At 34.9% G+C, this 16514-nt stretch overlaps 1 protein-coding gene across 11 annotated transcripts in view; it reads left to right on the top strand.

The window, feature by feature from the left end:
- Positions 1-16514, top strand: part of KIAA0586 — a 136657-nt gene that overhangs the window by 21531 nt on the left and 98612 nt on the right. For 10 of the 11 annotated variants that reach the window (XM_079125787.1, XM_079125788.1, XM_079125786.1 and 7 more), the window contains 4 exons: positions 388-511; positions 2871-3003; positions 3594-3814; positions 4241-4313. In XM_079125787.1, coding sequence (XP_078981913.1) covers positions 388-511; positions 2871-3003; positions 3594-3814; positions 4241-4313 — 551 coding nt within the window. The remainder of the gene's footprint in view (positions 1-387; positions 512-2870; positions 3004-3593; positions 3815-4240; positions 4314-16514) is intronic. The other variant, XM_079125785.1, reaches the window with a different exon arrangement.

Genomic DNA, 16514 nt, shown 5'->3' with positions numbered 1-16514 from the left:
TTCCTGCTGGTTTATGACATGGTGGAGGGGTTCACATGGCAAGAAAGCACGCTAGCCAAAGAGACCTTGGTTTTATAGTGAACTCACTCCCTTGAAAACCTGGTAACCCATTAATACATGAATGAATTAACCCATTCATGAGGACAGAAACCTCATGACCCAATGGCCTCCCAAAGTTCCCAGCTCTCAAAGGTTACTAACATACAACTTTGAGGATTAAGTATCTAATGCATGAAATTTGGGGGACGCATTAAAACCATAGCAATTGTGAAGTGAATTAAGTAGTCATAGAAGCTGATTTAGGCCAGACTACAAACATGTGAGCTGTTATATAAAGGAGAAATGAATTAATATTTGGAAAATGATACTGTATTTTTTCTATTATAGGAAATGTAACACTATTGGAACAAATTTTGAATAATAATGATTCTTCGATAAGAAAAAGTGAATCATTAGACATAACGTCACTAACTGGGCCAAAAATGGGATGGAATCTTGAGAAAAAAGACAGGTAAAAATAAGAAACTAGAATGAAAGCTAAACTAGAAATAATTTTGTTCATATTTGTGAAACTTATTTAAGAATATTAATAAATTGTTATTTTTAAAAATTATCTTCAATTTAGTTACTATTTTCTGATGCTAACATATTGTCCTCTTTTTCTAGAACATGGTAGGGTGGGGAGAAATGGGTTGGGCGTATAGAAGAAATGAGGACAGCTATGAGAATGATGTTCGATGTTGTTTTGAGTAACTCTACCAGTGAGCCACAACCCCAGCCCCTCCTTCACTTTTTTTTTTTTTTTTTCCAGTGCTGGGGATTGAACCAGGGTCTTGTGTTTGTGAGGCAAGCACTCTACCAACTGAGCTATCTCCCCAGCCCACCTCCTTCACTTTTGAAGGATAATTTTGTTAGGTATAGAATTGACATTTTTTATTTCAGCATTTGACATTTCTTTCAGCATTGACATTTTTTATTTTCTTTCAGCACTTCAAATGTGTCATCTCACTTCCTCTGGACTCTTATCAGATAAAACTGATTAGAAGTCAGGTTAATCTTTTGGGGAATCTTTTGTAATATGATGAGTCACTTTTCTTTTGATGCTTTTAAGATTTTCTCTTTGCTTGGGATTTTGGACAGTTTGCCTGTGATGTATTCAAGTATGGATATCTTTGAGTTTATCCTGCTTGAAGTTTGTTGAGCTTTTTATATGAGTAGATTAATTTTCATTATACTTGGAATATTTTGGCCATCATTTGTTTCTTTTCTTTCTTTCTTTTTTCCTTTCTTCCTTTTTTAATGAGAAAAAGGAAAAAGATGTTTTATTGCTTTGCTAGCAAAGGAGAAATAATAGAGGACTCCTGTCCTGGCTGTGATTCTTGGGCCATCGTTTCTTTATGCAATTAAATAGTATCAATAATGTGTGTTGGTATGCTTGATGGTATTCCATAGATTTCTGAGGCTCTGTTGATTTGAAATTTTCAGTTATAGAATTTCTGTTTTTTTTTTCTTTTTGGCAAGACTTCATTCTTAAACTTTGTTTTAATCTTTTGAATGGATTTCTTTAGTAATAGCTGATTTGTAGTTTGTATCTAGCAAGTATAATATCTGGGATTTCTTAAGGACAGTTTCTATTGACTGTGCTTTTTCCTGTTTGTGCTTTTTTAAAATTTCTTTGTATATATCATTACTTTTGTTGAAAACTGGACATTTTAAATAATACAGTAAGGCAACCCTAGAAGTCAGATTTTTCTGCTTCCCAGAGTTGTTTTGCTCTTGATGGTTATTGTTGTTCATACTGCTGGTTATTTAGTTACTTTCCTGAACTAATTCTGTAAAGTCTGTATTCTTTGTCATATGTACCCACTGAAGTCTCTATTTTGTGAACTTAGTTTGCCAATGATTAGAAACCAGTTTTCTTACCTAGAACTAATAAGTCTCTTTATTTGCCATGATTGTATGTGTGTGCTTATAAATCTGCCTTAGCCTTTATTTCCTGCTTGCAGAGAGCCTCAAAAGCATCCAGATGTGAGAGATTTGGACCTTTCCGGTCTTTTCTGGGTGTACATATAGCCTCATATATGTGCACTATTTTCCAGATCTCCAGGAATATGGTAGAGCTTATTCAGACTCCAGTATGGATGTCACGTTACTCAGTTTTTTGAAGTTAATTGACCACAATCTCGTTTGCCTCAACTGATATCAGTACCTCAGGGAGCTGAGATGTTAAATAATTTTTACTATTTTTGAAAATGCCTTAGAAATAGTGTTTCTCACAGAGCTCCTGAGTTAGTTCAAAGAAAGCCAAATTCAGTGAAGGACCTCCATACCTGTTGCACCCTTTTTAGTTGTTGTGAGGCCGTTGGTTTACAAGACTACCACAGAGTTCGGGAAAAAGTTCTGATAATGTAGTGAATTAAAGTTATCCTGTGAAGTTTGCTGATCTTACTCAGAATCAGCCATTTTTACTTGCGTGAATGATTCTTGGGTTGCTGGAAGCCTTTCTTTAGTTTTCAGAGTTCTGAAAAAAAGTTGATTTTGATGTTAGTGTTCTCATCGCTTTTATGGGGGAGTGGCTTTTCAAAAATTCTTTCTCCCCCTGTCTGGAAATACTTCTGAATGTTAGCTTCTTGAGAATAAAATCCTTTTCTGCTCTTTTCCTGTGATACCTAAACATTTCTGGTAAGATTAATTTTGTCTCTTACGATTTTTTGTGTTTCATATATTTATCATAGAACTGATTAACATGGTGCAATTTTGATAGGACACAATTTATCAAAGTGTACCTAAGAATGTATCAAAGTTTCATGTAATCAATTGTTTATGGAATTTCTAAGAATTTGGGAAACTTTTCTTCTAATCTTCTATAGTGTTGAAGCTCTGCCTTCTCAAAGATTTCCCTCCTATGAAGATCTAGGCATATCTAAAGTGACTACGCAGAAGTATAATGATGTTCTTCATGATCTTGGCCAAAAGAAGAAAGAAACAAATGACGTGCTCCAGGTAAAGTGGAAATAGTGTTAAAATTGATGATTAGCAAGGTAAAAAGTTATGGAGGAATAAGAAAATTATGAAGACAAATCAAGAGGATGAGATAAAGCTCTGAAAAATCCAAAAACATGGCAGCCAAGTCTATTTTCAGAGGCCCTCACCAAATTATTTTTACTTACTACTCTTTTGCCAGACTGAGCCATGTGACAATTTCTGGCTTTCCAGCTTCTGTTGGAGAAGGAGGAAGGGAGAAAGAGAGCTGTTCTTGTTTATTTAGTCCACAGTGTCTACCTTACCATCCTAGAGCCAACTTGCTCTTATTTTGTCTAGCTGTCTTCAGCAATAAAACTTTCATTGGCCTCTGGACTGCCTAGCACTACTGTGGATATCCCATATCTGTTTAACACCAGTATTTGTATTCTTAAATGGGAAAAAAATTAGTTGCAACATATTCTCTTGTACCTCTTCAGTTTGACAGATTGAGTCTGGAGAACATGTTGGCATAATTTATGGCTCCCACAGTCATAATAGATCTTGTTTGGATTAAAGTAGTCAACGTGAGTTTAACATGGTAGCTTCCCCCCCCCCTTTTTTCTTTTAAGCCAAAAGACTTGCCAATTATGATGAGGCTTGCTGATCTTCCACAGAATTCTGTTAAGCTTCAAACAGTCAATACAACAAGATCTGTATTGAAAGATGCTGAGAAGATTTTGAGAGGAGTACAAAACAACAAAAAAGTACTTGAAGAAAACCTAGAAGCCATTATTCGTGCAAAGGATGGAGCTGCTATGTATTCATTTATCAATGCTTTATCCACTAATAGGTGAGACAGGATGTTGGCATCCCAAAGATATTTATAAAGCTTCCAGTTCTGCTCCATATTTTTTTTCTAAGCATGTCCCTTTGCTTAATGTGTTTTGATATTTAGAAGTAGTTCCTTAATGCCTTTGAAGATGTAGAACTTATTATAACATTGGAATTTGGATATGTACATGGTAGTACTACTTTTTACTGATGGAAATTTTCCTTTTTTTTCTATCATTGATACACATCATCTTTGCTTCTCTTCAAACATTTATCCTTTAGACATTTGGCGAAAACTGAATACCATTAGTTTTTCCTTTTCAGATGAAAGATATTGGGCTAGTTAAGAATTATATTCAGAACTAGTTAAGAATTATATTTGATTCAGATCCTGTTTCAGGGCATTAAGCACTAATTTAAGAAAATTCCTTTTTCTCTTTTTTAGAGAAATGTCAGAGAAAATTAGGATCAAAAAGATAGTAGATGAGTGGATTAAAACGATTTCTGCAGAAATTCAGGTATGTTTTGGGGAAAAAACTTAAAATCAAATTGAATTATTCAAGAGAATATAGCATTAATTCCAATTTTTAATACTTGTTCTCAAAATATTCCTTATATCTGAGTCTACTTAAAATTCTTTATTTCCCTTTGTCACTGTATTTATTTACAGGGTATAGTTTTACTTAACAAATGTTTTATCTTAAAGGTTGTATTGTGGCTCTTATATGGGAAATTGTTGGTTAGTAACTAAATATGAGTAAATTGATAAAAAATTTAGCAGAAACATTAAGAAAAGAATTATACTTACAAAGATGTTTCAAGACAGCGTATTTAGAAGCATTGGCTTGCTAAAGTAAAAACAGCAAAGTTATTTATAGGAAACAGTTTTTTCTCAATTTCCAAGGTGACTTAAGTGTACAGAAGTCAGTTGAAGATAGAAAAACACCACCTTTCTTACATCCACAGAAGGCCTGGTACAGCTTCAGTGTAAGCATTGAAAAGTCTGGAAGTTGTTTTTATTAGGGAGTCAGTAATAGGAAATTCTTTAAGTTTTATATGTTGGAAAGAGCAGAACAAGACAGAATATCCTGGTTATTTTCTTTTTTTTTTTTTTTTTGGTCTGTGTTTTTTTTTTTTTTTTTTTTTTTTATCTTGGAGGGCAGGTAGTTTTTTCCTGATTTTAAGATGTGCTTACATGCTTACCTATAGTGGTAACAGGGTGAAGTGTCAGTTCCATTCCCAGAGCAATAAACATAGATATATACATATATATATATATTTAAAAAAATTTTTTATTATAAACAAATGGGGGAAATATATTTTTAAACTTTCTTACATTGAAGCATATATCGCTAATACAGTTATGAAGAATTTATATTAGCTACCATGTAATGCACCAGAAAAACAAAAAAAAAAAAGGTTGAACTGAGTCAGAAGATTCAAAGTCTAGTTCTGGCTTTGTAGCCAACTGGCAATATTTATCCCTCTATTACTCTGAATTCTGTGTGAAATTTTTATCTTAATTTTATTATAAATTATTTGCTTTTAAAAAACTTACTTTAATTTTTTAAGTTACTAAATTTCTGTGGTTTAAACATAAAAAAAAAAAAAAAAGTTCTTGGGTGCAGTGACACATGCCTGTAATTCCAATGACTTGGGGTACTGAAGCAGGAGGATCAGAAGTTGGAGACCAGCCTCAGCAACTTACTGAGGCCCTAAGCAACTTAATGAGACCCTGTCCCAAAATAAAAAATACAAAGGGATGTGAATGCAGCTCACTGGTAAAGGGCCCTTGGGTTCAATCCCCAGTACCAAACAAAAAAGAAAGAGACTAAAGTTTATAATGAAAATTTATCCTTCTATCCCTATATCTCTTTTATTTCCTATTCCCCTTGCTCCATAAAATATTAGTAATTTTAATTTTTTATTTTTCCAGAGATTTTTTTCTCCTTTACTACATTCTTTTATTAATTTGTTCTTTGTAATTATACATGACAGTAGAATGTATTTTGACATATTATACATACATGAAATATAACTTCCCATTCTTGTGTTTGTACATGATGTGGAGTTACATAGGTTGTGTATTCATATATAAACATAGGAAAGTTATGTCTGATTCATTCCACTGTCTTTCCAGTTCCCATCTTCCCTCCCTTCCCTTCATTCCCCTTTGTTTAATCCAGAGAACTTCTATCCCCTGCCCTCTCCCTGCCTTGTTGTGTGTTAGTATCCACACATCAGAGAGAACATTTGGCTTTTTGTTTTTTGGGATGTCTTATTTCACTTAGTTTGCTGCACACTTATTGCTTCATTCTTACCTTTTTTATATGTTAAAAATTAATATAATCTGGGTAGACCTCTTAGGTAGTCTAGTGCTTTTTTTTTTTTTTTTTTGCATAAAGAGAGGCAACATCAATTTGCATTCCTTGTTTGACTTGACCCAGTGGTTGGTAGTGGTCTTTCTCTGTTTCAGAATGACCTGGTTCCTTTAAAAGTGGAATTATAGTCTGTCCCCTGTATCCATGGGTTCCACATCCACAGATTCAATCAACTTCAGTAAAAAATTTGCATAAAAATTTGTGTTTGTACTGAACACATACTAGTGTTTTTTCTTGTCATTTTCTAAAACATTATATACCTATTATGCAATAGTTACATTGCAGTGGGTATTTTAAGTAAGCTAGAGATTATTCGAAGTGGGATATGTATAGGTTATATGTAAAGGCTATGCCTTTTTACATTAGGGACTTGAGCATTGGATTTTGATATACTCAGGTTGTTCTGGAACCAGTTCCCCATAGATACCCAAGGACCATTTGGAAAGATCAGCTTTAACATAAAACAAAAACAGGAACCAAACAACAATTGACTACTAAATTTACTAAAAAGGAACATGACATGAAGAAAATACTTTGCTTTTGCAAATGTAATACCCTGAGGTTAAGAAGTTTATCCACTGTGTTGAAGTTGCCTTAGCAGTATACCCTTTTTTTTTTTTTAATTTATTTTTTTTATTGTAAACAAATGGGATACATGCTGTTTCTCTATTTGTACATGGCGTAAAGGCATACCATTTGTGTAATCATAAATTTACATAGGGTAATGTTGTTATTCATTCTGTTATTTCTTCCCTTCCCCCCACTGCTCCCACCACTCTTTTCCCTCTATACAGTTCTTCATTCCTCCATTCTTGCCCCCCTCCCTAACCCTAACTCTAACCCTAACACTAACCCTTCCCTCCCCCCCATTATGTGTCATCCTCCACTTATTAGCGATATCATTCGTCCTTTGGCTTTTTGAGATTGGCTTATCTCACTTAGCATGATATTCTCCAATTTCATCCATTTGCCTGCAAATGCCATAATTTTATCATTCTTTATGGCTGAGTAATATTCCATAGTATATATATACCACAGTTTCTTTATCCACTCATCAATTGAAGGGCATCTAGGTTGGTTCCACAGTCTGGCTATTGTGAATTGAGCAGCTGTGAACATTGATGTGGCTGTATCTCTGTAGTATGCTGATTTTAAGTCCTTTGGGTATAGGCCAAGGAGTGGGATAGCTGGGTCAAATGGTGGTTCCATTCCAAGTTTTCTAAGGAATCTCCACACTGCTTTCCAGAGTGGCTGCACTAATTTGCAGCCCCACCAGCAATGTATGAGTGTACCTTTCTCCCCACATCCTCGCCAACACCTATTGTTGCTCGTATTCTTGATAATCGCCATTCTAATTGGGGTGAGATGGAATCTTAGAGTGGTTTTGATTTGCATTTCTCTTATTACTAGAGATGTTGAACATTTTTCCATATGTTTGTTGATTGCTTGTAGATCTTCTTCTGTGAAGTGTCTATTCATTTCCTTAGCCCATTTGTTGATTGGATTATTTGTATTCTTGGTGTAGGGTTTTTGAGTTCGTTATAGATTCTGCAGATTAGTGCTCTATCTGAAGTATGATTGGCAAAGATATTCTCCCACTCTGTAGGCTCTTTCTTCGCATTGCTGATAGTTTCCTTTGCTGAGAGAAAGCTTTTTAGTTTGAATCTATCCCAGTTATTGATTCTTGCTTTTCTTTCTTGTGCTATGGGAGTCCTGTTGAGGAAGTCTGGTCCTAAGCCGATATGTTGAAGATCTAGACCTACTTTTTCTTCTATAATTTGCAGGGTCTCTGGTCTGATTCCAAGGTCCTTAATCCATTTTGAGTTTAGTTTCGTGCATGGTGAGAGATATGGATTTAGTTTCATTCTGTTGCATATGGATTTCCAGTTCTCCCAGCACCATTTGTTGAAGAGGCTATCTTTTGTCCTTTGCATATTTTTGGCCCCTTTTTCTAGTATGAGAAAATTGTATTTATTTGGGTTTGTGTCCATGTCCTCTATTCTGTACCATTGATCTACCTTTCTATTTTGGTACCAATACCATGCCGTTTTGGTTACTATTGCTTTGTAGTAGAGTTGAAGATCTGGTATTGCGATGCCTGCTGTTTCACTCTTCCTGCTAAGGATTGCTTTAGCTATTCTGGGTTTCTTATTCTTCCAGATGAATTTCATAATTGCTCTATTTCTGTAAGGTACATCATTGGAATTTTAATTGGAATTGCATTGAATCTGTATAGCACTTTAGGTAGTATGGCCATTTTGACAATATTAATTCTTCCTATCCAAGAACATGGGAGATCTTTTCATCTTCTAAGGTTTTCTTTAATTTCTTTCTTTAGAGTACTGTAGTTCTCATTGTAGAGGTCTTTCACCTCTTTTGTGAGAATGATTCCCAAGTATTTTATTTTTTTTGAGGCTATTGTGAATGGGGTAGTTTTCCTGATTATTCTTTCCAAAGATTCATAACTTATGTATAAAAATGCATTAGATTTATGTGCATTGATCTTATATCCCGCTACTTTACTGAATTCACTTATGAGTTCTTAAAGTTTTCTGGTGGAATTTCCTGATTCCTCTAAGTATATAATCATATCATCAAATAGGGATAGTTTGAGTTCTTCTTTTCCTATTCGTATCCCTTTAATTTCTTTGGTCTGTCTAATTGCTCTGGCTAGAGTTTCAAGGACAGTATTGAATAGAAGTGGTGAAAGAGGGCATCCCTGCCTTGTTCCAGTTTTTAGGGGGAATGCTTTCAGTTTTTCACCATTTAGAATGATATTAGCCATGGGCCTAGCATAGATGTCCTTTACAATATTAAGGAATGTTCCCACTATCACTATTTTTTCTAGTGTTTTGAGCATGAAGGGATGCTGTATTTTATCAAATGCTTTTTTCTGCATCTATTGAAATAATCATGTGATTCTTGACTTTAAGTCTATTGATATGGTGAATTACATTTATTGATTTCCTGATGTTGAACCAACCTTGCATCCCTGGGATGAAACCCACTTGATCATGGTGCACTATCTTTTTAATATGTTTTTGTATGCGATTTGCTAAAATTTTGTTGAGAATTTTTGCGTTGATGTTAATTAAGGATATTGGTCTGAAATTTTCTTTCCTTGATGTGTCTCTGTCTGGTTTAGGTATCAGGGTGATATTGGCTTCATAGAATGAGTTTGGGAGGGTTCCCTCCTCTTCTATTTTATGGAATACTTTGAGAAGTATTGGAATGAGCTCTTCTTTAAAGGTTTTGTAGAACTCGGCTGAGAACCCATCTGGTCCCGGACTTTTCTTTGTTGGTAGGCTTTTGATGACCTCTTCTATTTCATTACTTGAAATTGGTCTATTTAAATTGTGTATGTCCTCCTTGTTCAGTTTAGGCAATTCATATGTCTCTAGAAACCTGTTGATGTCTTCGAAATTTTCTATTTTGTTGGAGTATAGATTTTCAAAATAGCTTCTAATTATGTTTTCTATTTCAATCGTGTCTGTTGTGATATTTCCTTGTTCATTCCGAATTTTAGTGATTTGGGTTTTCTCTCGTCTTCTTTTTGTTAGTGTGGCTAAAGGTTTATCAATTTTGTTTATTTTTTCAAAGAACCAACTAGTTATATTGTCAATTTTTTATATTGTTTCTTTTGTTTCAATTTCATTGATTTCAGCTCTGAGTTTAACTATTTCCTGTCTTCTACTACTTTTGGTGCTGATCTGTTCTTCTTTTTCTAAGGCTTTGAGCTGTAGTGTTAGGTCGTTTATTTGTTGAGTTTTACTTCTTTTATTAAATGCGCTCCGTGAAGTAAATTTCCCTCTTAGTACTGCTTTCATAGTGTCCCAGAGATTTTGATATGATGTTTTCTTTGTTCTCATTTACCTCTAAGAATTTTTTAATTTCCTTCCTAATATCTTCTGTTATCCATTCATCATATAATAGCATATTGTTTAATCTCCAGGTGTTGGAATAGTTTCTGTTTTTTACTCTTTCATTAATTTCTAACTTCAATCCATTATGATCTGATAGAATACAAGGTAGTGTCTCTATCCTCTTGTATTTGCTAACATTAGCTTTGTGGCATAATATATGGTCTATTTTAGAGAAGAATCCATGTGCTGCTGAGAAGAAAGTGTATTCGCTCTTGGTTGGATGGTATATTCTATAAATGTCCGTTAAGTCTAAATTATTGATTGTGTTGTTGAGATCTATGGTTTCTTTGTTCAATTTTTGTTTGGAAGATCTGTCCAGTGGTGAGAGAGGTGTGTTAAAATCACCTAGTATTATTGTGTTATGGTCTATTTGGTTTCTGAAATTGAGAAGGATTTGTTTGACATACATGGATGAGCCACTGTTTGGGGCATAGATGTTTATGATTGTTATATCTTGCTGATTTATGTTTCCCTTAAGCAGTATGAAATGTCCTTCTTTATCCCTTCTGACTAACTTTGGCTTGAAGTCCACATTATCTGAAATGAGGATGGATGCTCCTGCTTTTTTGCTGAGTCCATGTGCATGGTATGTTTTTCCCCATCCTTTCACCTTTAGTCTATGAGTATCTATTTCTATGAGGTGAGTCTCTTGCAGGCAACATATTGTTGGATCTTTCTTTTTAATCCAATCTGCCAGTGTATGTCTTCTGATTGATGAATTCAGGCCATTAACATTCAGGGTTATTATTGAGATATGATTTGGTTTCCTGGTCATTTGGTTCATTTTTTTTTTTTTTTCAGGTTAAAGCAGATATTAATTTATTAATGTTCTTAACAAAGCAATTACTTTATTTTTATTAATTCTTGCAAAGTTGATTGAGATGAGAGAAAAGAGAACCAACTACATGCTTTAGTAAAACTTCATAGGCCCTTGGGTAATGAAATCTCTCTCTTCCTTCAGCTCCCTTTCTTTTTTTTTTTTTTTGTAAACAAATGGGATACATGTTGTTTCTCTGTTTGTACATGGCGTAAAGGCATACCATTTGTATACTCATAAATTTACATAGAGCAATGTTGTTTGATTCATTCTGTTATTTTTTCCCTTCCCCCCACCCCTCCCACCCCTCTTTACCCTCTATACAGTAGTTCCTTCCTCCATACTTGCCCCCCTCCCTAACCCTAACTCTAACCCTTCCCTCCCCCCCATTATGTGTCAACCTCCACTTATTAGCGATATCATTCGTCCTTTGGCTTTTTGAGATTGGCTTATCTCACTTAGCATGATATTCTCCAATTTCATCCATTTGCCTGCAAATGCCATAATTTTATCATTCTTTATGGCTGAGTAATATTCCATAGTATATATATACCACAGTTTCTTTATCCACTCATCAATTGAAGGGCATCTAGTTTGGTTCCACAGTCTGGCTATTGTGAATTGAGCAGCTATGAACATTGATGTGGCTGTATCTCTGTAGTATGCAGATTTTAAGTCCTTTGGGTATAGGCCAAGGAGTGGGATAGCTGGGTCAAATGGTGGTTCCATTCCAAGTTTTCTAAGGAATCTCCACACTGCTTTCCAGAGTGGCTGCACTAATTTGCAGCCCCACCAGCAGTGTATGAGTGTACCTTTCTCCCCACATCCTCGCCAACACCTGTTGTTGTTCGTATTCTTGATAATCGCCATTCTAATTGGGGTGAGATGGAATCTTAGGGTGGTTTTGATTTGCATTTCTCTTATTACTAGAGATGTTGAACATTTTTCCATATGTTTGTTGATTGCTTGTAGATCTTCTTCTGTGAAGTGTCTATTCATTTCCTTAGCCCATTTGTTGACTGGACTATTTGAATTCTTGGAGTAGAGTTTTTTGAGTTCTTTATAGATTCTGGAGATTAGTGCTCTATCTCAAGTATGATTGGCAAAGATATTCTCCCACTCTGTAGGCTCTTTCTTCGCATTGCTGATAGTTTCCTTTGCTGAGAGAAAGCTTTTTAGTTTGAATCTATCCCAGTGGTTGATTCTAGCTTTTATTTCTTGTGCTATGGGAGTCCTGTTAAGGAAGTCTGGTCCTAGACCAACAAGGTGAAGATTTGGACCTACTTTTTCTTCTATAATCTGCAGGGTCTCTGGTCTGATTCCAAGGTCCTTAATCCATTTTGAGTTTAGTTTCGTGCATGGTGAGAGATATGGGTTTAGTTTCATTCTGTTGCATATGGATTTCCAGTTCTCCCAGCACCATTTGTTGAAGAGGCTATCTTTTCTCCATTGCATATTTTTGGCCCCTTTATCCAGTATGAGAAAATTGTATTCATTTGGGTTTGTGTCCGTGTCCTCTATTCTGTACCATTGATCTACCTTTCTATTTTGGTACCAATACCATGCCGTTTTTGTTAATATTGCTTTGTAGTAGAGTTGAAGATCTGGTATTGCAATACCCCCTGTTTCACTCTTCCTGCTAAGGATTGCTTTAGCTATTCTGGGTTTCTTATTCTTCCAGATGAATTTCATAATTGCTTGCTCTATTTCTGTAAGGTACGTCATTGGGATTTTAATTGGAATTGCATTGAATTTGTATAGCACTTTAGGTAGTATGGCCATTTTGACAATATTAATTCTTCCTATCCAAGAACATGGAAGATCTTTCCATCTTCTAAGGTGTTCTTTAATTTCTTTCTTTAGTGTTGTATAGTTCTCATTGTAGAGGTCTTTCACCTCTTTTGTGAGATTGATTCCCAAGTATTTTATTTTTTTCGAGGCTATTGTGAATGGGGTAGTTTTCCTAATTTCTCTTTCTGAAGATTCATCACTTATGTATAAAAATGCGTTGGATTTATGGGCATTGATCTTGTAACCTGCTACTTTACTGAAATCACTTATGAGTTCTAAGAGTTTTCTGGTGGAATTTCCAGGTTCCTCTAAATATATAATCATGTCATCAGCGAACAGGGATAGTTTGAGTTCTTCTTTTCCAATTCGTATCCCTTTAATTTCTTTGGTTTGTCTAATTGCTCTGGCCAGAGTCTCAAGAACGATGTTGAATAGAAGTGGTGAAAGAGGGCATCCCTGCCTTGTTCCAGTTTTTAGGGGGAATGCTTTCAGTTTTTCACCATTTAGAATGATATTAGCCGTGGGCTTAGCATAAATGGCCTTTACAATATTAAGGAATGTTCCCACTATCCCTATTTTTTCTAGTGTTTTGAGCATGAAGGGGTGCTGTATTTTATCAAATGCTTTTTCTGCATCTATTGAAATAATCATGTGATTCTTGACTTTAAGTCTATTAATATGGTGAATTACGTTTATTGATTTCCTGATGTTGAACCAACCTTGCATCCCTGGGATGAAACCCACTTGATCATGGTGCACTATCTTTTTAATATGTTTTTGTATGCGATTTGCTAAAATTTTGTTGAGAATTTTTGCGTTGATGTTCATTAAGGATATTGGTCTGAAATTTTCTTTCCTTGATGAGTCTCTGTCTGGTTTAGGTATCAGTGTGATATTGGCTTCATAGAATGAGTTTGGGAGGGTTCCCTCCTCTTCTATTTTATGGAATACTTTGAGAAGTATTGGAATGAGCTCTTCCTTAAAGGTTTTGTAGAACTCGGCTGAGAACCCATCTGGTCCCGGACTTTTCTTTGTTGGTAGGCTTTTGATGACTTCTTCTATTTCAGTACTTGAAATTGGTCTATTTAAATTGTTTATGTCCTCCTCATTCAGTTTAGGCAATTCATATGTCTCTAGAAACCTGTTGATGTCTTCGAAATTTTCTATTTTGTTGGAGTATAGATTTTCAAAATAGCTTCTAATTATGTTTTGTATTTCCATCCTGTCTGTTGTGATATTTCCTTGTTCATTCCGAATTTTAGTGATTTGGGTTTTCTCTCGTCTTCTCTTTGTTAGTGTGGCTAAAGGTTTATCAATTTTGTTTATTTTTTCGAAGAACCAACTATTTATTTTGTCAATTTTTTGTATTGTTTCTTTTGTTTCAATTTCATTGATTTCAGCTCTGAGTTTAACTATTTCCTGTCTTCTACTACTTTTGGTGCTGTTCTGTTCTTCTTTTTCTAAGGCTTTGAGCTGTAGTGTTAGGTTGTTTATTTGTTGAGTTTTACTTCTTTTATTAAATGCGCTCCATGAAATAAATTTCCCTCTAAGTACTGCTTTCATAGTGTCCCAGAGATTTTGATATGATGTTTCTTTGTTCTCATTTACCTCTAAGAATTTTTTAATTTCCTTCCTAATATCTTCTGTTATCCATTCATCATATAATAGCATATTGTTTAATCTCCAGATGTTGGAATAGTTTCTGTGTTTTACTCTTTCATTTATTTCTAACTTCAATCCATTATGATCTGATAGAATACATGCTAGTGTCTCTATCTTCTTGTATTTGCTAACATTAGCTTTGTGGCATAATATATGGTCTATTTTAGAGAAGGATCCATGTGCTGCTGAGAAGAAAGTGTATTCACTCTTGGTTGGATGGAATATTGTATAAATGTCCGTTAAGTCTAAATTATTGATTGTGTTGTTGAGATCTATGGTTTCTTTGTTCAATTTTTGTCTGGAAGATCTGTCCAGTGGTGAGAGCGGCGTGTTAAAATCACCTAGTATTATTGTGTTGTGGTCTATTTGGTTTCTGAAATTGAGAAGGATTTGTTTGACATACATAGATGAGCCACTGTTTGGGGCATAGATGTTTATGATTGTTATATCTTGCTGATTTATGCTTCCCTTAAGCAGTATGAAATGACCTTCTTTATCCCTTCTGACTAACTTTGGCTTGAAGTCCACATTATCGGAAATGAGGATGGATACTCCAGCTTTTTTGCTGAGTCCATGTGCATGGTATGTTTTTCCCCATCCTTTCACCTTTAATCTATGGGTATCTTTTTCTATGAGGTGAGTCTCTTGCAGGCAACATATTGTTGGATCTTTCTTTTTAATCCAGTCTGCCAGTCTATGTCTTTTGATTGATGAATTCAGGCCATTAACATTCAGGGTTATTATAGAGAAATGATTTGGTTTCCCGGTCATTTGGTTCATTTTTAAAATTTTGTTTATTTATTTGTTTGACACAACTTGTTTCCTCCTTTATTTGACAATTCCTTTAGGATAATTCCTCCCTTTGCTGATTTGCTTCTTTGTTTTTCATCTCTTCCTCATGGAATATTTTGTTGAGAATATTCTGTAGTGCTGGCTTTCTCTTTGTAAATTCTTTTAGCTTTTGTTTATCATGGAAGGATTTTATTTCATCGTCAAATTTGAAGGTAAGTTTTGCTGGGTATAAGATTCTTGGTTGGCATCCATTTTCTTTCAGGGCTTGAAAAATGTTTTTCCAGGCCCTTCTAGCTTTTAGGGTCTGGATTGAAACATCTGCTAATATCCATATTGATTTTCCCTTGAATGTAATTTGGTTCTTTTCTCTCACAGCCTTTAAAATTCTGTCTTTATTTTGTATGTTAGGTATTTTCATTACAATGTGCCTTGTAGTGGGTCTGTTGTAATTTTTTGTATTTGTAGTCCTATAAGCCTCTTGAATTTGATTTTCCATTTCATTCTTCAGATTTGGGAAATTTTCTGATATTATTTCATTGAATAGATTGTTCATTCCTTTGGTTTATTTCTCTAAGCCTTCCTCAATCCCAGTAATTCTTAAATTTGGCCTTTTCATGATATCCCATAGTTCTTGTAGATTCTGTTCATGATTTCTTACCATCTTCTCTGTTTGTTCAACTTTGTTTTCAAGATTAAATATTTTGTCTTCAATATCTGAGGTTCTGTCTTCCAGGTGTTCTATCCTATTGGATATGCTTTCTGTGGAGTTCTTAATTTGGTTTATTGTTTCCTTCATTTCAAAAATTTCTGTTTGGTTTTTTTTCAATATCTCTAACTCTTTATTGAAATGATCTTTTGCTTCCCGTATTTGCTCTTTTAACTGTCGATTGGTGTGATCATTCAATGCCTGCATTTGCTCTTTCATCTCATCATTCAGTGCATGCATTTGCTCTTTCATCTCATCGTTTGCTTCCCTGATCATTTTAATTATGTACATTCTGAACTCCTTTTCTGTCATTTCTTCTGCCATGCTGTTATTGGGTTTTATTGATGTAACATCTAGATTTGTTTGGGGCATTTTCTTCCCTTGTTTTCTCATATTTTTCAGGTATCAGTGGACCACTGAGATATTGCAGATTTCCTCTATTGACTTATAATGTCCCTGAAGATTTGTAGTATATCCCCTCTTAGCCTTCAGTAGGCTGCAGTCTTAGAGGAAGTTGATAGTGTGGTGCTCCAGAAGGAAGCAGCCTCTCTAGGGGTGGTGGCCTTCAGGTGGTGTATATTCCCTGCTAGTGGAAAAGAGGTGCCTCCACTTGTTGACCAATGGTCATCCAAAGGGGAACTAGGCTG

This window comes from Sciurus vulgaris (genome assembly GCF_902686455.1).
Source record: "Sciurus vulgaris genome assembly, chromosome: 2".
Classification (NCBI taxonomy): domain Eukaryota; kingdom Metazoa; phylum Chordata; class Mammalia; order Rodentia; family Sciuridae; genus Sciurus; species Sciurus vulgaris.
The sequence above is the reverse complement of the archived record's forward strand: the minus strand, read 5'-3'. Positions and strand labels throughout refer to the sequence as shown.